The 23,021-nt window shown below is 40.8% G+C and overlaps 2 protein-coding genes across 3 annotated transcripts; both read right to left on the bottom strand.

The window, feature by feature from the left end:
• Positions 1 to 1,237: 1,237 nt before the first annotated feature.
• Positions 1,238 to 7,649, bottom strand: irf2bp1 (interferon regulatory factor 2 binding protein 1). Of its 2 annotated transcripts, none has more exons than XM_072695296.1 (2): positions 5,544 to 7,649; positions 1,238 to 3,295 (listed from the first exon to the last, which is right to left on the bottom strand). In XM_072695296.1, the coding sequence occupies exon 1, from the start codon at positions 7,414 to 7,416 to the stop codon at positions 5,554 to 5,556; it is 1,863 nt and encodes a 620-aa protein (XP_072551397.1). In that variant the 5' UTR covers positions 7,417 to 7,649; the 3' UTR covers positions 1,238 to 3,295; positions 5,544 to 5,553. The 2 variants fall into 2 exon arrangements, with proteins under 2 accessions (XP_072551397.1, XP_072551399.1); XM_072695298.1 differs by lacking the exon at positions 1,238 to 3,295 and adding an exon at positions 5,153 to 5,405.
• A 2,654-nt stretch (positions 7,650 to 10,303) lies between these two features.
• On the bottom strand, positions 10,304 to 19,674 carry slc19a3b (solute carrier family 19 member 3b). The gene is made up of 5 exons (XM_072694820.1): positions 19,534 to 19,674; positions 17,211 to 17,982; positions 11,377 to 11,569; positions 10,970 to 11,111; positions 10,304 to 10,471 (listed from the first exon to the last, which is right to left on the bottom strand). Exons 1-5 carry the CDS (start codon positions 19,660 to 19,662, stop codon positions 10,304 to 10,306), a joined length of 1,404 nt encoding a protein of 467 aa, XP_072550921.1. The 5' UTR covers positions 19,663 to 19,674.
• Between the last annotated feature and the right edge of the window lie 3,347 nt (positions 19,675 to 23,021).

Here is a 23,021-nt window from a genome sequence, read left to right as displayed (position 1 = left end):
TGTATTCTGGACCATTGTAAAGCATACATTTAGTAAATCAAAATTCTCTCATATGGACAAAAAGATATATTCAAAATATATATTTTTTGCAGTGCATGAAAAATGCCAAAAATGTATTTTATTATTAAATCTATTTAAACCATGAACTTAAGCCAGAGAACATAGATTTGTTACATTTATTTTCAAATTTGCTTTAATTATCTGTAAAAAAACAAAAAAAACCAAAAAACCAAGACGGCATGTACCGAATGATTCAACTGCATCTTTACTGTGTATCTGTACCTATCTTTTGTTTGCCCTGTTAAAAGTGTATTTGCGAATGCTAGACTTTAAGATATGCTGCATGTTTTATACTTCCCCATACATTTAAAAATAAATATTGTTTATAATAAATCTGGTACACAGGCAGTATATTATAAAATATATTTTAGTGTGTAAAATGTATTTTGAAATGAAATGCAATGTTTTTCAAACGTGTAAAAATACACATCCATATTCTTTCCCCCATATGAGACCAACAAGTAATGGAAACATACATATAGCCAGCGTATTAGCATGAAATCAAACCAGGCGGAGGTGTTCAGTTGTCTCTAATATGATCATTATTATGTGCTTATGTGGTTTCTGACACTCCTGGTTATCTAGAACATGGAATGAATGTTGGCATAGCTACAAACAGTAGCAGCATTAAGCATGAATGTTGTCCATACTTCTGTCAACACAGGTTGACTGAAGTTCAAGGTTCAAGATGTCAAACAGTGTCCGAAACCACGTAATCAAGCCCGAGATTACTAAACACCTCTACATGATTTGAGGAGTGTGTGATGATTTAGACATGCTGTTAGCAACAGGCTAATTAGTGAACATAAGCTTCCATTACTTATTAGCTACATTAGCATAGTAGGTCAAGCGCTAAACTAAAAGTACCAAACCGGACTTGGCAAAGCAACCAAATGTACAACTGCGTAACACTGTGCTTTCTAAAAAGCGGTAGCTCAGTGGTTGCAACGCTGGGTTATTGATCACATGGTTATAGATTCTATATAGTTATATAGTTCTGCTGAGCTGCTACCACTGGGCCATTTAGCAAGGCTGAGCACCTTCACGGCTCCTGGGATTCCTGTACAAGCACTGTGTACAAGCGTTTTAACAAAAAGTACTCAAATAAAAGCAGTTAAATATACAAATGCATTTCTGCTCAAATTTACCCAATGCTGAACATGAAGGCCTCCAAGCATTTGTGAAAAGCAGGTCAATCTTTTAATTTAAATACAATTTGAGCGATAACATAGAAGCCAATTTTAACAAAGGTTTTACAGAACAGTACTTTTGTTTACGTGTTTACATACATATCCGTTCAGATTATTTTCTAGAATTATTGAGAAAAAAAAACAACAGGATGAAAAGAGGAGTCGTTACAGAGAAAGCTAAAACAACAACAGAACATGTAAAACAGTAGAGGTGGCTCTTGTACAACTCATTTAAAAAAAGAAAGTGGATTTGTGTGTGTAAAGATCATCACTGACATGTAAGGATGGAAAAAAAAGAAAGACAAGTATCTGAAACATATCATTGTAGAAAAAAAAAACAAACAAACAGCAGAACGTTCTCTGTTCTCATAAAATTCCCCTCCCAACAACTGATAACAGGGTTAACATACAAAATATAGTGATCTGCTAACACTTTAATAAAAATGTACTGCGTGTTCACCCAGACAGGCTTAAATATACGATTCCCGACGTGAATCACCCCAATAAATGTTGCCGTTATTTAATGAAAGCCGTTTTTTTTAACCACAAAAATATAGGCTAAAGAATCGTATGATACAACAATTTTTCAGCATGTCTATCTTTGGTTTTCTGTTCATACAGATACTTAGTGGTACATAAAGCAATACGGTATAAAATCTATAGATTGCACATCTATAACCATTGAAAGGGAGTATTTCTTACACTCTACATATAGTATAAAATATAAAGAGAGTTTTCTATTATACATGCTGGGTTAAGCTTCAATTGGGCATAGTTAAGCGTTTTCAAACAAACTCTGAGCACTTTTATTTTCCAAAACTACTGACGTTGTACGCAGCATTTGCAAGAATACAAAGTGAATGTGTGTGTGTGTGTTTGTGTGTGTGTGTACAGTGCTGTGATTGTGGCCATTAAAGCCTCAAAACAATCCAGCTGTACAATCCATACCTGTCTGGTGTTCAGGACATTCAGAGATGTCATCATTCATGATGTCATCATCATTCATCCAACGCCATGTTTAAAGGGGAATGCCACCCACAATTCTCTGCATAATTAAACAGTTGAAATGTGAACAAAGTCATTCAGAGTGGGATTGATTTGAAACGCGTAGTTTCTCAGTGGCGTTCACCGTGGTGGTGAATGAAACCAGATAATCTAAAAGCTCCCTCAGAGAAAGTTATTACACCAAACGGTTACAAATACACTGCCTGATGCCCGAGACACAGTTTGAAGGCGTTTCTAAAGAAAATGCCCCCCGTAGATTTCTCTACAATGGACCTCAATTTCCCAATTGAGAACCAAACCCCGCTCTGAATGTGTTCATCTCAAACACTGAATTAGGCAGAGAGTTTTGAAAAGTTGCTGGACTTCCTCTTTTAAGATGGATTATAGTGTGGCTAACACTAATGGTAAATAAAAACTTAAGATAAAAAAAAAAAAGATTAAGCTCTTCTTTAAAGCACTGTTACATGTTGGGGCAAAAAAAAATGAACTCTGTTGAAGCCAACAGATAAAACTGATTGTACTGCAGAAGGGCATCAACAGGGCATCTCCAATCAGCATAGCTGAGCTCTCCATTACTGTGGCCGGCAGAGCAGAGCAAGAGAGAAAGAAAAGGAAGGGGGGGCACTGGAAGATAGCTAGGGATGGGAGGATAAAGAGAAGGAAAAGAAGAAGGAATAAAGGATGGGAGGGGGAAAATGACGGATAGGAGAACAGAGAACAGGGACAGATGGATGAGAAGACAGTGAGTGATAGGTGGTAGGAGAGAGGGAAACAAAGACAGGATCAAAAGAGGGAAAATGGGAGAAGATAGGGAAAAGAGGAGGATGGGATAAGAAGAGGGGAAATAAGAAGGAAAGAGCAAATAAAAAAGGAAAGGACAAAGAGAATGGACAAAGAATACAAGAGGAACAGGAGGATACAGACAAAAGAGAAGGAAAGCGAGAAGGATGGAGGGAAGGAGGAAGAGAACGTGTGCAGGTGAACAGTCGTCTCTTCAGTGGGGGGGCGGAGCCGTCTTTGGGGTTCAGGGCTGCAGCTTCCTGGGGAGAAAAAAAAAAAAAACAAACAAACAAAAAAAAAATATCCTGAAAAACACAGACAGGACTCGAGCACATCATCTTCAGCAGCACCTTCAACAGAACCCCACATGTCTAAGGAACATGCATCCTTGTCTCAGTTACTGTAACTGACGGATCCCTAATTTAATTGCCTGCTATACTATATAGGGGTGCAACAACTAATCATTGGCAACTACTTTAATAATTGATTACATGGTGATGTCATCAAATGTGTCTTCGCGCAAACTAGGAACGGTTCAGGGCGCATGTGAAGCTCGACTTAAATCGCCAAAGTTTAACGATAATCATGTGGAACGCAGATTTACCTCCGCTTTTACAGTAATAATTCACTCAATCTTGCCGCAGAGCTGCAGTAGAAACATAGACTGAACAGCAGGCCATCACGTGAACAGAGCGCATGGATAAAATCGTTACAGTCATAAGGCAACACGGCCACACATCTGCAGCGACATCGCTCTGGTGTTGAGTGGAGAGCAGAGACACGTTATAATGTGGTTGAAATATGAATGGAAGTTCCCGTAAAGCTCAACATGGCGTCTGTTCACTCTTCAACAAAACGAGTCAATCAGCTTGCTGGTTATGCTGCAAGCAGAGGCGGCTCTGGCGAGACCGTCAACATAAAATTCACTAACACAAACATAACAGTAACAAACAATACTGACAGCGAACATTAGTGTAACATTTGCTGCCCATTTTTTTGCAATTCTAAAAAATGATGTATATAATTGATTATGGGAAACTGTTTAGTAAGGAAATTGAATTAAAATAAGTGAATTCTTTTTCATCTGAAAATGCTTAAAACAAACCTTAAGCTAAATTTAAAAACAAACCATCTCTTCTACAATGGGCTGCCTGGCACTGTGCCTCACGAATTGGAGTTAATATACTGCACCCCCCTTTTCTCCTTGGTGATGGCTGCTGTCCAGTTTTGCCACTCAAACCACACAGTTACAGCTAAATTTATTTAGTCATAATTAGCTAGTAATGTCACTTCTTATGTCCCTGTTCACCAAATTACCAGAGCTTCCTAGATGATAAACCAATCATAAGCCAGTATTCGCTCAACTCCGCCCTCCCTGAGCTGATGGGCAAAAGTGACAGTTTGAGATGTAAGGGTTACTGTATGTTGCTGGTAGTGTCACTGAGACAGAGGTGTAAAAACATGAAGCTGCTTTTGGAAAGTTAGGATTCATTCAAATCAGGCTGATATAAAATACTATGGCTGTTTTCTAAACATATAAGTTATTAAAGAGCTTGATGTATAGTTTTGATGGTCTATATTCCTTATAAACGTATCTGCAGTTTTTTTTCCCTGAATGTACGTTTTGCTCCCATGTCTTTTATTTTGTATCCCTACATACTTCTATTTTCGAATTATTTTTGAATCTCATAATTATGTTTTCATCAATCTTGTTTTATGATGATTGGAAAGTGGTCGTGTGTGACAAACTTTGATTTGATTTAATTCTCAGGTTGATTGAACCGCTGTGTAAACTACAGTTATATTACTGTATCCAGCATATCCTTCTGCAATAAGATCCTAAAATAAAGGTGATGTGATAAAATAAAGGTGTGATGTTTATTAATATTAGCACCACTATTACAATTGTTATTACAGTGTAAGAGAGTACAAATGTACCTTAAGAAAAGAAACAAATACTTTGTAAATTGTCTGCTTAATTAAGTGCAGTCAATATATAAGCAGTCATTCAGAGTGCTTATTGGTGTGAAACTCTCCATACTAGAAAAACTTAACCAGTCAGAATTGGTTGTGGTGAATAGAACCAGCCATCTGAACCTTTACAAGTTATGTGTATGAATACACTGCCTAAGACAGTCGTTTACCAAATTTTAAGACAGATTTTTAAAAACCACATACCATTAAAATGGAGGATTCACAATACATGCAGTGTATTGTGAGGGAAAACATAGTGCCCAAAGAACCATCAACAGAATTCCACATAAAACTCTCCAGTCACGTGTAGGTTCACTGGTGGGTTTGGATGGTAAATAGAATGGCTGCGTCTATGTTGTAGCCATGGCAACCAAGGCCTGGTTTCATTCATCACCACTATAAAAAAAATCAGAGTTTGTGAATTTCTCTACAATGAAGCACAATTTCACACCATAGGCCGCTGTGAATGAGTTCATGTCAAACACTGAAATATGGGGGAATTTTAAAGCATCAGTTGATTTTTGAGTGTATTACCTGCTACAGGTTAGGGGTCTCTCTCCTTCTTCACCTTCACGTCTCCCGCAAGGATGGTGGATATCTCTCCCTGCATGAATGCCCAGGGCACGTTGGAGCCCACCAGGGGGCACTTGTCTCCGCTGGGGCAGTACACCTCGCTCCCTGAGCCCTGGCTGCGAATGAAATCTCGGGTGCATGGGAAGCAGAACTTGTGCCCTGGCACGGATGGGCACTGGACGAAGTGCGTGTCCTCCAGCCGTTCGTGGCAGATGGTGCAGCAGAGAGGGGCGCTGCCTGCTCCAGAGGCGTCAACGCCTGTCACTGCCCCCTGATCGCCAGCTCCACCGGGTGGGATCGCCGTGGCAGCCGTCGCCCCTCCAGATCCAGAAGGTGGTTCTCCGTTCCGCGATGCCAGGCGCCGCTGCCCAGCTGAGGAGGGGCTGGCACTGTTCTGGATGCCTGCTGAGGATGAGTGGGCACCACTGCTGCCTGGCACATCTTTCGGGGACTGGCCAGCAGCACCCACGTTATCTGCAACACTCATAAGGGCAGTGATGGGCGAGGGGTCACTACCATGGGAGCCAGGAAGACCCTCCTGGATGCTGGCCGGAGGCTGCCCTGCAAGGGGCAAAGATGTGGTGGGCATGTGCCCAGCGATGCCAGGGTATGTGGCGAGGGGCCAGTGCTGGCGCAGTTGCTCTTCTGTCGGAAGCCTGTCTGCGCCGTCCGGCTCCGGTGAGGGCTTGCGGCGGCGGAGGCGGGGCTGGATCGGACGACCCATGTGGCAGAGTGCAGTGGGCAGCATGGAGCAGCTTGCATCCAGGTAAGGCTGTGGGATGGCATCTGGGGTTGGTGGGTCCTTGAAGGCCCGGACTCCATCGCTGAGGAGCTCTGAGAGCAAGCGCCAGTCTCCAGTGCCATGCCTCTTCTCATACTCGACATACTTGAAGCCTGAGCTGATCACCTTGCCTGTGTCTTTCTGACTGTCGTGGAACATCTGCTTGACCAGCTGGAGCAAGCTGGAGAACACCTGACCGGAACCACAGGGATACTCAACAAAAACCTTGAGCTCGAATTCGACACCGAGCTTGGCATCGAAGGCGAAGACCCTACCCACGAGGCCATGATCCTTCTTGAACCTCACGTTAAAGGGGGCGCAGCTGGACAGGGTCAGCAGGGTGTCTCGCACTGCCTTAGGGCGGCCGGCCCAGTCATCGGACCGGTTCCTGGCGCTTTCAGAAAGCTCAGCCAAGGCTTCGGCATTCCTTTGCTTCTCCTTCAGCTCTTTCTCATAGTCGGGGCTTATGAAGGATGCCACCCCCACACTCATGCCCATGGCCTGCCTCTTACTGATCTCACTTAGCATCGGGGTGGAGATGGTCAAAGGGGTGCCTCCACTTCTCCCAAGGCCAGGTACTGCAGTCAGCAACCCATGGGGTGGTCCGACGAGCCCCTGTGCCATCAGATTAGGAGGCACGGCGCCCACCATCCCCGTCCTCCTAGCATTGGGGCTCTGCCTGCTGACCTCAGGTGGACCCCCATCTTCAAGTCTGGGGAGTCCGTTAGGGAGCCTAGAGGGAACATAATCTCCCCTACCTCGCTCGTATCTCTCAGAGGGCGGTCTACCCCCCTCTACAGCGCCATCCTTCACCCCTGGACCATGCTTACCGCTCGGCTGAGGACCAGGCGACCTCCCATCCTGCATCACATGCGTCCTCTTCAGCTGCCTGGCGGTGTCGATCAGCAGCTCGATCCGGTCCGCACCCTCGTAGTTGACGCAGCCGCGGCACACGGCCTCGCTAAAGTCCCAAATCATGGCCCACGGCATCTTCGGCAGGTCGCACAGGTAGCACCACTGCCGCCTGGAAGACGCCTGCGAGGAGGAGGACATGTTTGGCCTGGGCCTCTGCGTGTCCAACACGCCCTAGCCTCGCTTCTTCTCGGCCTCAAACTTCCTTCAAAGTCGCCCACCGCTCACAACCTCCACACTCCGGACAGATCTGACTAGCAAACCCCCCACCCCGGTCCAAAACCCTCACCCCTGCGCGGCCTGACCGGGTTTACAGCTCTGTTTTCGGCGACCGGGCCGCAGAGTTTCGCCTCGAAGACGCTGCAAAGTTACACAACTCCTCCGCTCTGCATTGTGGGAAATGTAGTTCTATTGCGCGCGCGTGTGTTTTAAGAATTCATGGGCTATTTTTTTTGTTGCATTTTATTTTTGTAGATTTTTTCAATTTTCATATATTTTTAAAATTACATTTACCTGTATTGAACTAAATATTATTGAATATTATTTAATACACATTTAATTTATATGAATTTATATTAAAGTAATTTTAATTTACATTAATATATAATTTAGTTTGTGTTTAATTCATGAGATTGGTGTGTAGTTTTATCGTCTGTATGTGGAAACTACAGTTACTGTATTCATAATTCTGTAATAAAGATCTGTAAACAACGCTAAGGTCTGAAATGTAAACATGTTGCTATCATCATTAAAAGAAAGTTAATTCACTTCACATGGTTTTATATGACCACTACAGTAACCATTAAAGGTGTATGTCGATTGCTGGTGGTCAGTAATGGTTTTTGATTTTATTAGTAGGTTAATATCAAAGTATAGTGGACCATATAAGGTTATCAAATTAAGCTGTGGCTTATCATTGACACAGTTGGTGGTAGGTCTGCTACTTGAAACTTGTGGTATCTAATAGTAACTAGGCCAATTCCTATTACCAAGCAGCTTCTTTTGCTTCATCCCTTAGTATTAAACAGATTGTGCCTTTAAGACTAATACAGTATACACAAATGAGCCTTGTTCTGACTGGCTATCCCTGTTGGAAAAGTAGTCCAGGCTGCTGCTGTAACATCTGTGTGAGTGGCAGGGTTAAACAGTTATAACAGCAAATACACGAAATGCTGTTTGAGCAGCTTAGATCATATAAATTGTCTATTCTAAAATCCTAACAGTGTTTACAGAGTGCATCACAACACGATTTTGAATACATGACACAGATTAGTAACAGATAGTAAACAAACAGGCAAAACAACGGCGGCAAACAAACAACGAATGGAACACTAATACGTTTTTATTTAAACATATTTACATAAAAAAACAAACATGTTGTCGCATTTGATTTATAAAAGAGCTGTTTGTTGTAAATTCTGCTTAAAATACACAAAACAACGTGTAAATAGGCGATTACAGAACAGGACCCCAACTCCCAGCGATCACCGCGGCATTTTACGCTGGTGACGTCACCTCCGCTACGTCTCCTCACCCGCACTCGGGAACACAGATAGGAAATGAAATCAGACAGGCTGTTTATTCTCTGACTGATTTTTACAAGCACATTTTTATTCTAGTCATCACAGAAAAAGACAAAGTTCTGTGGTGGAGATGCTTTTAACGTTACACATTATCATGATACTATATCATTTCTCAGTGTTATCACTATATATACACATAAGTGCTGTCAACGTTAACGCAAACTTTAGCAAAACTCCCAATTTTCTATTGTTTTTATTGATATTTAATTGATCCATTGAATAACTTGCAGTGGTATAACGTTAGGCAGCAAACTGCCAGTGCTTTTGAGTAAAATTAACTAAAAACTGAAAAAAATGATGTAGATTGTAGGAGAAAAGGGCCTTATTAGAAAACCATTTTAGGAAAGTCATTGGTTAACAATGGTTAACAGCTAGTCTGTTGCAATGGGTGTAAATTAGGCTTTGCCAGATAATGTAAATAATATATCATTAACAACCCTTTTATCTCCTGCGTGTAGGAACGGTGTTACAGCACTCTGCACCTCAGTATTTCGAGTTCACTGCACATTCAGATTCCTATTATAATGCCAGGAAGAAGACACTTAATAAAGAAAGGCATATTGACCTCCTAAATGTGTTGCTCTGTCCTTCTACAAATCTACAAATGAAGACAGAATGGTGTGAGTACAGTTTCCTACAGAAAAAAACTCTTTAAAACAAGAGAAAACTAAAGAGGTCTGGTACAGGAAGAGGTCTGACCGACTCACATCCACAACAACATCATCAGAAGAAGTTTCTGAGAGTCAACACCTTGTGTGATCGGCAGCTCACATGACAACACCTGGTAGCACATCTTAACACTGGACCAAGCCTTTGTTTCAACTGTGAAGAGAAGACTTACAGAGATGCAGGTTTGACAGGTGGAGTGGCAGTAAGAAACCCAATGCTAAGATGGCAAAGTAAGCAAAGCAGGCTTGGGGGGCCATGCAACACAACTTACAATGGACTACTGAAAAAAATGGAGGGTGTTCTAAAACTTTTGACCGAAAGTGTGTGTGTGTGTGTATATATATATATATATATATATGTATATATGTATATGTATATATATATATATATGTATATATATATATATATATATGAATGAATTAATTCATTTCAAGTAAATTTCAAGTAAATGCTCAATTTAGAGCATTTCTATTTGTCTATTCCCCCAGAATTTATGCAGTGTGCAGGGCAGCTACAGGGTACAAACAATGCAGAAAACTGGTAGATGGAGATACATGTTCTCATGGGACAGTTTATGCACATATTCACAATAATTTCTTTATTTCTAATTGGGTGAGCTAGTTTGAAAAAGAAAGCTTGGTTCCAGATTTTCCCTGTACACCCCCAGCCAGAGCATGAATGTGTTTAATTCCATCACTGGCTCATCTGACCACACACACACACATACACACACACACACACACACACACCCACACACATTTTATGCACATGCATTATTACATTTGTGTTGACAGTGTGTGTGTGTCCCCTGTATGTGGAGTCTGCTGCATGTTCTCTCCTGTGTGTGATGGTCTGGCCCTGCAGTAGTGTGTGCAGGCTGTGTAAAGGCCTCTCAGCAGGAACAGCACTGAGATCACTCCGTAACAGCAGCCATAAATAATAAACTGTAAAAGATTCAAACCAAAGACAGTTAGTCTGTAAAACCCACATATGCACTTTTTCACAAAAAAACACTTCCTAGATCTGATGTCTGAATGTGGCAGTACTCGAAAATCACCACTAGGTGTCCTCCAAACTCCTCCAAACAGTTTATGTCAGCGCTCAGGATCAGGTTCACTGGTTTGGCCAAACGACAGTCAATAATCTGGTATTATCACTACCTGTCAAAAACTTAAAGTGCTGTATAGTGTTGTATGCAAAGGTCTGTGCACTCCTGATCAGACTTGGCAGTATTGCAAGTGTAAATATGTCACATCCTATACTGAGACAAGCTTTTGCACATTTAAATACATAATTACAGTTTATTTCCTGTATTAAGTGTTCATGTGATACCCTCATTTTATCACATAATGCTCTTTCGTGAGTTTACAGAGAATATGAAATTGACAATGAGTAGTTGCTTACTTTGTTTACATCAATAATGACTGAAATGTTTATTGTACCTGAGTGATGATGTCCAGTCCCAGAGCGGTATCGTCCACTACAACAGCAGTGAGCACCGTCTGAAGAGCAAGGGCCACAAACGTGTTAATGCCGAAGGTCAGAGCGTAGCACTCCATAGAGAGATTAGCAGCTATCTGGAACCTTTGGCATGAATAAAAACAGACCAAAAGAGTTTGTGTAAATAAACACACAACAATATAACTGTAATCAGAGTATTTTAGATTAATAACACTTTAAAGAGCACTGTGTATTGAAGACTTTGGCTTAGCTGCTGTAGGCTGAATGGGTGGAGCTAAACTGCTGTATGCTGAAAGGGTGGGTCTGAACTGTCGTAGGCCGAGGGGGCAAAACTAAACCGCTGCATACAACAATCTAGTTTCCAGTGGTGTGAGCTGCGGGTGCATACGTGGTGATAGTGATGAGGAACATGTACGATGCTTTAAAGATGACGTAGCCACTGTAAGACACCCAGATGTTGTTAGTGAGGCCAATGAGGAACACACACACCGCTCCCACAGCGGAGAAAACGCCCAGAGAAAGCTCCCCCCAGATTTCCCACCTCACTTTCATATAACTCACGGAGAATGCTGCTGCAGCACCTGCAGACACACACACACACACACATACACACACATTAACATTTATCCATTCTTCCGGTTAGCACTATTGTAGCACTGTTAAAAGTTATACTGGTAGCTGTTTTAGTGGGGTTAGCAGTGTTAGTACTGTTAGCAGTGTCATATGGCCGTGAAAAGTGTGCCTTGCTAGGTCTCTTAATTATTCATGGGTGTGTTTTGGGCGTAATTTGCAATAAACCAATCACTTGTCCTTCCCTTTAAGAGCCAGGTGCGGTCTGACTTTGGCGGATTGCTGTGTCAATGGCACATCACGCATGATCTGGGAAGGCGTGTTAAAGCAGAGGAGCGCCTCGCCTCTAAAATAATGTTATTTTATTTTGTATCCACGCCCATTGGTGTAGATGTATTCACAAGTCACTGTTAGCAGAGCTAATAGGGCTAGTAGTTTTAGCAGTGTTAGTGTTAGCAGGGCTAGTAGTTTTAGCAGTGTTAGTGTTAGCAGTGTTTGTGTTAGCAGGGCTAGTAGTTTTAGCAGTGTTAGTGTTAGCAGTGTTAGTGTTAGCAGGGCTAGTAGTTTTAGCAGTGTTAGTGTTAGCAGTGTTAGTGTTAGCAGGGCTAGTAGTTTTAGCAGTGTTAGTGTTAGCAGTGTTTGTGTTAGCAGGGCTAGTAGTTTTAGCAGTGTTAGTGTTAGCAGTGTTAGTGTTAGCAGGGCTAGTAGTTTTAGCAGTGTTAGTGTTAGCAGTGTTTGTGTTAGCAGTGTTTGTGTTAGCAGGGCTAGTAGTTTTAGCAGTGTTAGTGTTAGCAGGGCTAGTAGTTTTAGCAGTGTTAGTGTTAGCAGTGTTTGTGTTAGCAGGGCTAGTAGTTTTAGCAGTGTTAGTGTTAGCAGGGCTAGTAGTTTTAGCAGTGTTAGTGTTAGCAGTGTTAGTGTTAGCAGTGTTTGTGTTAGCAGGGCTAGTAGTTTTAGCAGTGTTAGTGTTAGCAGTGTTAGTGTTAGCAGGGCTAGTAGTTTTAGCAGTGTTAGTGTTAGCAGGGCTAGTAGTTTTAGCAGTGTTAGTGTTAGCAGTGTTTGTGTTAGCAGGGCTAGTAGTTTTAGCAGTGTTAGTGTTAGCAGGGCTAGTAGTTTTAGCAGTGTTAGTGTTAGCAGGGCTAGTAGTTTTAGCAGTGTTAGTGTTAGCAGGGCTAGTAGTTTTAGCAGTGTTTGTGTTAGCAGGGCTAGTAGTTTTAGCAGTGTTAGTGTTAGCAGTGTTAGTGTTAGCAGGGCTAGTAGTTTTAGCAGTGTTAGTGTTAGCAGTGTTTGTGTTAGCAGGGCTAGTAGTTTTAGCAGTGTTAGTGTTAGCAGGGCTAGTAGTTTTAGCAGTGTTAGTGTTAGCAGTGTTTGTGTTAGCAGGGCTAGTAGTTTTAGCAGTGTTAGTGTTAGCAGGGCTAGTAGTTTTAGCAGTGTTTGTGTTAGCAGTGTTAGTGTTAGCAGTGTTTGTGTTAGCAGGGCTAGTAGTTTTAGCAGTGTTAGTGTTAGCAGTGTTAGTGTTAGCAGGGCTAGTAGTTTTAGCAATGTTAGTGTTAGCAGTGTTTGTGTTAGCAGTGTTTGTGTTAGCAGGGCTAGTAGTTTTAGCAGTGTTAGTGTTAGCAGTGTTTGTGTTAGCAGTGTTTGTGTTAGCAGGGCTAGTAGTTTTAGCAGTGTTAGTGTTAGCAGTGTTTGTGTTAGCAGGGCTAGTAGTTTTAGCAGTGTTAGTGTTAGCAGTGTTAGTGTTAGCAGGGCTAGTAGTTTTAGCAGTGTTAGTGTTAGCAGGGCTAGTAGTTTTAGCAGTGTTAGTGTTAGCAGTGTTTGTGTTAGCAGGGCTAGTAGTTTTAGCAGTGTTAGTGTTAGCAGGGCTAGTAGTTTTAGCAGTGTTAGTGTTAGCAGGGCTAGTAGTTTTAGCAGTGTTAGTGTTAGCAGGGCTAGTAGTTTTAGCAGTGTTTGTGTTAGCAGGGCTAGTAGTTTTAGCAGTGTTAGTGTTAGCAGTGTTAGTGTTAGCAGGGCTAGTAGTTTTAGCAGTGTTAGTGTTAGCAGTGTTTGTGTTAGCAGGGCTAGTAGTTTTAGCAGTGTTAGTGTTAGCAGGGCTAGTAGTTTTAGCAGTGTTAGTGTTAGCAGTGTTTGTGTTAGCAGGGCTAGTAGTTTTAGCAGTGTTAGTGTTAGCAGGGCTAGTAGTTTTAGCAGTGTTTGTGTTAGCAGTGTTAGTGTTAGCAGTGTTTGTGTTAGCAGGGCTAGTAGTTTTAGCAGTGTTAGTGTTAGCAGTGTTAGTGTTAGCAGGGCTAGTAGTTTTAGCAATGTTAGTGTTAGCAGTGTTTGTGTTAGCAGTGTTTGTGTTAGCAGGGCTAGTAGTTTTAGCAGTGTTAGTGTTAGCAGTGTTTGTGTTAGCAGTGTTTGTGTTAGCAGGGCTAGTAGTTTTAGCAGTGTTAGTGTTAGCAGTGTTTGTGTTAGCAGGGCTAGTAGTTTTAGCAGTGTTAGTGTTAGCAGTGTTAGTGTTAGCAGGGTTAATAGTTTTAGCAATGTTAGTGTTAGCAGTGTTAGTGTTAGCAGTGTTAGTGTTAGCAGGGTTAATAGTTTTAGCAATGTTAGTGTTAGCAGGGCTGGCAGTGTTAGTGTTAGCAGTGTTAGTGTTAGCAGTGTTAGTGTTAGCAGGGTTAATAGTTTTAGCAGTGTTAGTGTTAGCAGGGCTAGTAGTTTTAGCAGTGTTAGTGTTAGCAGTGTTTGTGTTAGCAGGGCTAGTAGTTTTAGCAGTGTTAGTGTTAGCAGTGTTAGTGTTAGCAGGGCTAGTAGTTTTAGCAGTGTTAGTGTTAGCAGTGTTAGTGTTAGCAGGGCTAGTAGTTTTAGCAGTGTTAGTGTTAGCAGTGTTTGTGTTAGCAGGGCTAGTAGTTTTAGCAGTGTTAGTGTTAGCAGTGTTAGTGTTAGCAGGGCTAGTAGTTTTAGCAGTGTTAGTGTTAGCAGTGTTTGTGTTAGCAGGGCTAGTAGTTTTAGCAGTGTTAGTGTTAGCAGTGTTAGTGTTAGCAGGGCTAGTAGTTTTAGCAGTGTTAGTGTTAGCAGTGTTTGTGTTAGCAGGGCTAGTAGTTTTAGCAGTGTTAGTGTTAGCAGTGTTTGTGTTAGCAGGGCTAGTAGTTTTAGCAGTGTTAGTGTTAGCAGGGCTAGTAGTTTTAGCAGTGTTAGTGTTAGCAGTGTTTGTGTTAGCAGGGCTAGTAGTTTTAGCAGTGTTAGTGTTAGCAGGGCTAGTAGTTTTAGCAGTGTTAGTGTTAGCAGTGTTAGTGTTAGCAGTGTTTGTGTTAGCAGGGCTAGTAGTTTTAGCAGTGTTAGTGTTAGCAGGGCTAGTAGTTTTAGCAGTGTTAGTGTTAGCAGTGTTTGTGTTAGCAGGGCTAGTAGTTTTAGCAGTGTTAGTGTTAGCAGGGCTAGTAGTTTTAGCAGTGTTAGTGTTAGCAGTGTTTGTGTTAGCAGGGCTAGTAGTTTTAGCAGTGTTAGTGTTAGCAGGGCTAGTAGTTTTAGGAGTGTTTGTGTTAGCAGTGTTAGTGTTAGCAGTGTTTGTGTTAGCAGGGCTAGTAGTTTTAGCAGTGTTAGTGTTAGCAGTGTTAGTGTTAGCAGGGCTAGTAGTTTTAGCAATGTTGGTGTTAGCAGTGTTTGTGTTAGCAGTGTTTGTGTTAGCAGGGCTAGTAGTTTTAGCAGTGTTAGTGTTAGCAGTGTTTGTGTTAGCAGTGTTTGTGTTAGCAGGGCTAGTAGTTTTAGCAGTGTTAGTGTTAGCAGTGTTTGTGTTAGCAGGGCTAGTAGTTTTAGCAGTGTTAGTGTTAGCAGTGTTAGTGTTAGCAGGGTTAATAGTTTTAGCAATGTTAGTGTTAGCAGTGTTAGTGTTAGCAGTGTTAGTGTTAGCAGGGTTAATAGTTTTAGCAATGTTAGTGTTAGCAGGGCTGGCAGTGTTAGTGTTAGCAGTGTTAGTGTTAGCAGTGTTAGTGTTAGCAGGGTTAATAGTTTTAGCAGTGTTAGTGTTAGCAGGGCTAGTAGTTTTAGCAGTGTTAGTGTTAGCAGTGTTTGTGTTAGCAGGGCTAGTAGTTTTAGCAGTGTTAGTGTTAGCAGTGTTAGTGTTAGCAGGGCTAGTAGTTTTAGCAGTGTTAGTGTTAGCAGTGTTAGTGTTAGCAGTGTTTGTGTTAGCAGGGCTAGTAGTTTTAGCAGTGTTAGTGTTAGCAGTGTTAGTGTTAGCAGGGTTAATAGTTTTAGCAATGTTAGTGTTAGCAGTGTTAGTGTTAGCAGTGTTAGTGTTAGCAGGGTTAATAGTTTTAGCAATGTTAGTGTTAGCAGGGCTGGCAGTGTTAGTGTTAGCAGTGTTAGTGTTAGCAGTGTTAGTGTTAGCAGGGTTAATAGTTTTAGCAATATTAGTGTTAGCAGTGTTAGTGTTAGCAGTGTTAGTGTTAGCAGGGTTAATAGTTTTAGCAATATTAGTGTTAGCAGTGTTAGTGTTAGCAGTGTTAGTGTTAGCAGGGCTAGTAGCTTTTGCAGTGTTAGTGTTAGTTTAATGCCTCAAAAGAGGAGAGAGCTGTTAGGCCTGGAGAGTAAACCCTATTACCTATGGAATTGTATTTTTTATATTTTATATATTGTCAATTTTATTATTTCATATACATTGCATTTAATTCCAAATGACATTTTGCACATGTCAAACTGTATTTCATAATATACAGCCTATAAAAATTATGTTATTTTAAAACATATGGGAAAATATTAAAAAAACATATGTAGCCTGTCTTAAAGTTAAGTATTAGCAAATATACATTTAATATGGCAAACACAGGATTCATAGATGAAGTGAAGATGCATTTCAAACTTTTCTGATTCTGAGTTTTTGTGCAGATTATACTAAATAGCTTAAGTAAGTAAAATTGATAAATGTTCTGTTAATGATTTTGGTATTTTACCAAGAACATTTTATAAAACAAATAAACCCAGTAAATCCCAAAACCAACCCTGATCTTCATCAGTCTGGCGAGGCTCTACTTTAATATTATTATTATTGTTTTTAATGCTTTGGTTCTTACATTAAACTCTAATTCATCTACCTTTTCATCTACCTTGTTTCATCTGAATGCAGGATAAATCAAAATCAGTAAAGAATGAGAGAGGAACATAATGCTCTGGTTAAGATGTGAACAAAGTCATTCAGAGTGGGTTTGGTGTGAAACATATTATTCTAGACAAACACACACCCAGACAGAACTTTCTACAGGGTTGGTAAATGGAACCAAATGTCTGAACCTCTAAAAGCGTCCTCACCAAAGCCTATTACACCAAATGGTTATGAATACCCTGCCTGATGCCTGAGACACTGTTTTACTAAAGCTTTGAGAAGATTTTGGGTCTGAAATGTGCATTTTAAATGGCATATCTATACAATGGTGGAATGATACATGCAGGGTATTGTAAGGCAAACAAAATAGTAAGAAAACATCTTCAGATTTGCCACTATTTTACCATCATCAACATTCCATATACAACTTGTATGTGTAAATAAAATGGCTATGTTTGTGTTGTAGTCATGGCAACACCTGGTTTCATTCACCACCACTGTAAAGAAATCCAAATTCGGAATGTGACCGTCCAAAGAATTTGCCAAGAATTCAGAAAATTCTGGAAATGTAGAATATTACTGACCCACAAGTGTACACACTGCTTCCACTCCTCCATTGTAAACGGAGGAAGTGCTGGATGGCTCAATGTGGTCCCACATTAGCTGGATGTAGTTGAAGACCTGTCCATAGTTAGCTGTGGCCAACGCCCACCAAAGTGACCAGTACACCAGTCTTTTGGAGCTGTACGACTCCTTGATATTCGCCCACATCCGTCTACCTGCAATCCCCAGGCTCATCCTGCTGCAACATCCAGCTTTGGCCTCCGCCGTCTGACCTACAGTGACCCCAGGGTCTTTGACCTCTGGCTTTTTCTCCAGCGGATCTGCGGATTCCCCAACTCCAGAGCCAAAAAACACCCCATGTTGAGGCATTGGTAGAATGAAGGACACAATGAAGGCCGCTCCCATGAGCCCTAGCGTGATAGCATTGACTGTAAAGTAGCTAACGCCCGCTAACGATATTAGCAGCTGACCCAGAGTGGCCCCGAGGGTGGATCCGGACAGCATGGCGCTGCGAATGAATCCGGTGGCCATCTGGTAGTGTTCTGGCGGTATTGTGCTGTAGATGTAGGAGAAGTAGGCAACCTCAGTGGACGTGACCACACCAAAGTTGAACTGCAGGAAAGTCATAGCGGGTAGGCCTGATGCAAAGCACAGCAGCAGGTAATTACTGACCAGGAACAGCCCCTGCAGGACAATCATGGGCTTGTAGCGTAGCATGTCAGTCAGGAGGAAGACCACAAGCAGCACAGACAGGTAAGAATACGTCCATATGGGGAACAGGTAGTTGGTCACCTGGACATGATAGACAACAACATCAGAGTGGGAATAGTTTCAAGTTTACAGTTCACAATTTCCTCCTTAGATTTTAATCAGCCAAGATGTGTTTGACGACGCTATAGTTTAGCACTGAAGCTACACAGCTAATGTAGCTAACAAGTGATGGAAGAACATGTACCCCAATTAGCACTGGAGCTATGATCTGTTTGTCTGTCTTTCTATCATTCTGTCTGCCTGTTTATCTACAATTGATCTGTTGATCTACTTGTATGTCTGTGTATGTGTGTATCTAGATAAAATCAGATGAGTTTGTGTGTGTGTGTAAGGTGGTGTTTTGGGAGATCAGGTCTGAATGCAGATTAGCTCGATTCTTCGTTTCTCTGCAAACGACATTCCCCCGCCACGCTCTCACTGCACACACACTTTCTCTCTCAATTGATTTTATTATGCCTGCAGTCATGTGTTATGAGTGTGTATTGAGATGCAGCTGTTGTTTCCCTGTTCAACACTTGAGCTGACACACTGTCGTCTGCTCTCGGGGCCAACCCAGAACACACTGCTGAGTGCAGAGCAGGAATAACAATAGCTTCATTATATTACCATCACTGGCGGACACACACATACACACTGTACTATAGATAGTACTGTAGATAAACCAGTACGTAACAAACTAATGTGAATATTATTATTATTATTAATAATAATAAATCTGATTTACATATTGTTGTTGTCCAATGAAAAACATGTATTTCCAAAACAGTGACATTACAGGAGAGGGCCAAAATGTTCTGAACTTTGAATGGAAGTCAATGTAAATCTGAGTCATTTAGAGCATTTCACATTATAAGTTGGTTGTAAAGGTGATACGGTTGGTGTTGTGTAAAGGCGTGTAAACGGCTGGTGTAAAGGTGGTTGTGTTTTCCTGTGTTGTAATGTTGTGTAAGATGGTTGGCGTATAGGTGATAGTGTGTGTTGTAGTGTTTTGAAGTGTAAAGATGGTGTAAAGGTGGTGTGTTGTGTATAGGTGGTATTGCCGTTGTGTAAAGGTGGTAGGTTATATGGTTTGTAATGGTGATGTTGGTATGTGTATAGGTGGTGTTGTGTAAAGGTGGCATTTTGTGGCAGTGTGTTGTGTAAAGGTGGTGTTGTGTACAGGCGGCGCTGTATAAAGGTGGCAATTTGTGGCAGTGTGTTGTGTACAGGTGGTGTTGTGTTGTATACAAGGGATGTTGTGTAAAGGTGGTGTTGTGTTGTGTAAAGGTGGTGTTGTATTGTGTACAGGTGCTATTTTGTGGTGATGTGTTGTGTAAAGGTGGTATTTTGTGGTGTTGTGTTGTGTACAGTGTTGTTTACTGGTTGTGTTGTGTTGTCTACAGGTGATGTGTAAAGGTGGTGTTGTGTTGTATACAAGGGATGTTGTGTAAAGGTGGTGTTGTGTGTACAGGTGATATTTTGTGGTGATGTGTTGTGTAAAGGTGGTATTTTGTGGTGTTGTGTTGTGTACAGCTGGTATTTTGTAAAGGTGTTGTGTTGTGGTGTTGTGGTGACGTGTATTGTTTTACTTACAGTGTGGTGGGAGATGTTCTTGGGCCCCACCAGGTACGGTGTGAGAAATGGCTCAGCCGGTCTGCAGTTGGCCAGGAATCCATAGATGGAGAGCAGGGCGGTGGGTAATGCCCAGCCAGAGCGCCTCATATTCACACACACACAAATCCCCCTCCTGAACATAGCTAACACACTCTTACACACCTCAGCCCTTGTAGTGTGTGTGAGTCCAAACACTTGGCCTGATATCTGGAATTCATGGAGGAAAGAATTCTTTATGACACAGACTTTGATCTGAGACTGTGTGTGCGCTCACACGTGTTTCAATATGTGAGTGAGTGTGTGTTTTGATGTAGTCCTGTGCTGAGCTCATTATGAGGTCTTGAATGAAGTGAGTGCACAGCTTCTACATATCCACTGTCTCCAGTGTGGCTTCAGTTCATTGTTTTGCAGCCACAGGACCCTTACAGTCATTCAGACTACAATGAACTCCTCTGTATGCAAAAGTATTTTTGAGTAAAATGTGTGGCCATCTATCCAGCAGCTAAAGCTAGGCTGAAATTGGGTTATGCAACAGGACAATGACCCCAAGCACAGCAGCAAATCTACAACAGAATGGCTGAAAAAGAAAAGAATTAAGGTGTTGCAATGGCCCAGTCAAAGTCCAGACCTCAACCCAAGTGAAATGCTGTGGCAGGACCCTAAGAGAGCTGTGCATTATAACGAATGCCCACAAATCTGAATGTACTGAAGCAACGTTGTAAAGAAGAGACACACTGGAATATGGATATGTATGTGTGTCTATATATATATATATATATATATATATATATATATATATATATATATATATATATATTAGTATGTATTGTTGGACAACATACCACAACATGACTAACACAAACACACAGTAAATTATTAACTGTTAAATAATAATCTTAACCATGACCATGATTCAAAGTGTAACATTTTTACTTTGATATTAAAATGTACTAAAAACGCTGCAGCATTACAGAAATATATAAAAGAAACGTAAGTATAAAATATGTAGTAAAATAGAACAACATTACATCACTAGTAATTCTCAACCCAGACAGAAAGAGTGAGACAGAGAGAGAAGGAAGAGCAAGGTGAGGTGGTGAGAGTAACCTCCCCTCCCCTAACACAGACTTTATTATACCTTTATGTAAATTATATGTAAATCGAAAGGCTCAAATACATGACATCTCATTCGTTGCCCCCTACATGTGATCATGCAGATCACTATATAGAACAATGAACACAAATCAGCAAGGTTATGAAGGATTTTGGAAATGTCGGTATGTGTGTGACCTCACTGCTGTGTGACAGCAGAGTGCGTTGCATAAACAGTCTGAACTGTGGTCTTCCTCAGAGAAGCTGTGCGCAAATGTTCAAACCAAACAACACAATGAATTATGGTTATTCCAAGTCCATTAGGTGTACATTGTTTGTACACTATATATTAAGGTGCACTGTGTTATTGTTACAGAGCACTGGATATTTGGCTTTACGTTTTCAGACACCACTACAAAATGGCACATCCCTAACGTAGTGCAGTATATTGTGAAAAGGACACAGCTTAAGTGTGATCAAGTTCCTCCAAGAGTCAAGTGCAGATACAGTGGCCGCTATGAAAATTACTGAAAAAGGTCTCCGAATATTGTTTCAAATTCTTACAGGTGACTGAATTGTTGTATGTAAACAAATAAAACTTAACACAAACATTTTTTGATACTTTATACTGGAGAATAAAACTTCACTTTCATAGTGAACAAAATAAAAGTTTTTTTGTTTATAATTTATAATATATTTGTAATTTATATATATATAACTTACAAATATATAACTATGTAACTTTTAAAAAATGGTCCACTGATTGAGTCAGTAAACGAAGTGTATGAAATAAAAACAACGGCACACAGGCGTCCTTATCTATCTACCATAGCAAGGCTTGTAGTTATAAAATGTTTAAAACACTGAAATGGTGTATTTTGTATTGTTTTAACAAATATGTGAAATTAAGAAATACACCTCTGTTCATATTAATCCTGGAGAGTGAATCGGTGTCTCTTACAGCTCTGCTGTCTTCCACTGCTCAGCTCCCAGTCATGTGTAGGTCAGACACACTGTGAGTGATGAGCACTGCTTCAGCACAGGTTCTGGTTAGGGTGTAAGCAAAAAAAGAAAGAAAAAACATTGCTCAGTGTAGGCCAGATAAATACACATACAACTTATAATTGCATTTCACTGCTAGTTGTACTGTGGAGAACGATGGCATTATAGTTACACTAATAATCAATATTAGTATGGTAACTAAAGTTGCTATATTACACCATATAAACCTCTGATTTAAATCAGCACTATGCAGTTAATGATGTTTAGATTTATATTTTTTCCATTTTTTACTTTTTAACCTTTTAAAGACTGAATCATCAAATATGTGCCAGAACATTCTAAGTTGTGTATATATTGTTTATTACTAAGTACTATTACTTAATAATAAGCTGTTTAAAAATCTTTCTACATAATATATCTTTAATAAAATCTAAACTGTATTCACGCTGTTTGCAGCAGTGTAGTGGACATTACCGCGGCGGAACGTGGATCAAGCTTAGCTAAGCCTCAACTGGCTAGACTGGCACGGAGCAGGTTTGTCTAAACGTATCTGTTGCTACAGTACCTGAGCGGGGCTTAAGTTCAGCATTTTACGTAAAACTGAAACTGAACAAAATAAACCTGACTTGTATCGAAAATCCCGGCTTATTGAGTTAGCTCGCTTTGTGGTATACCCCCAGCTCCAGCTCTTAAACTCAGCTACCAGTCCTCCTGCGTCAAAGAAACTGGAAGTGTCCTGACAAAAGCCTTCAGCAGAACATCTCAGTCCCCTAAAACATAAACAGCTCCAAACACTGTACAAGGCCTTGTGTCCTTGGCATTGGGACAGTGCTAAAGCTAAAGAGCGTGCATATTTAAGATCATAACAAAACTACCATAATCACCATTAGTGTTGGACACAGATGGAATTTGACCACTGCCACTGAACTCACACACTAGTGAGCAACAACGAAAAATAAATAAATACATATATAAACAAGAAATGAGATTTAGATGCAAAACTACACAGGGTATATTTAATCCATTAAAATATGTATGGTATTTATTTATTTAAATTACAGTACATACACGCATTTATATTTTGCAAATTAAACGATATGTTTATTTGATTATATTTCAAATACATTCTACGTACATTTACCAAGCATTTTAATATAAATGCGATTTTATGTTTGAGCGACTTCTTGAGCCATTTTTAAGTATTTGCACATATTTGTAAAATGTAGCTATATTAACAATATATTTCAAATGTGTGTTTTTTCTAAAGTAATAATAAAGCCGTATTAGCCGTATTAGCCGTATTAGTGTATCATTATAACGTGCGCATGCGCAGACTGGTCTCTGGGCTGTCGCTATGGTAACAGTGTGTTGGT

The sequence above is a fragment of the Salminus brasiliensis genome, chromosome 13 (genome assembly GCF_030463535.1).
Source record: "Salminus brasiliensis chromosome 13, fSalBra1.hap2, whole genome shotgun sequence".
Taxonomy (NCBI): domain Eukaryota; kingdom Metazoa; phylum Chordata; class Actinopteri; order Characiformes; family Bryconidae; genus Salminus; species Salminus brasiliensis.
Note: the sequence above shows the minus strand (reverse complement) of the source record. Positions and strands in the feature narration are given on the sequence as shown.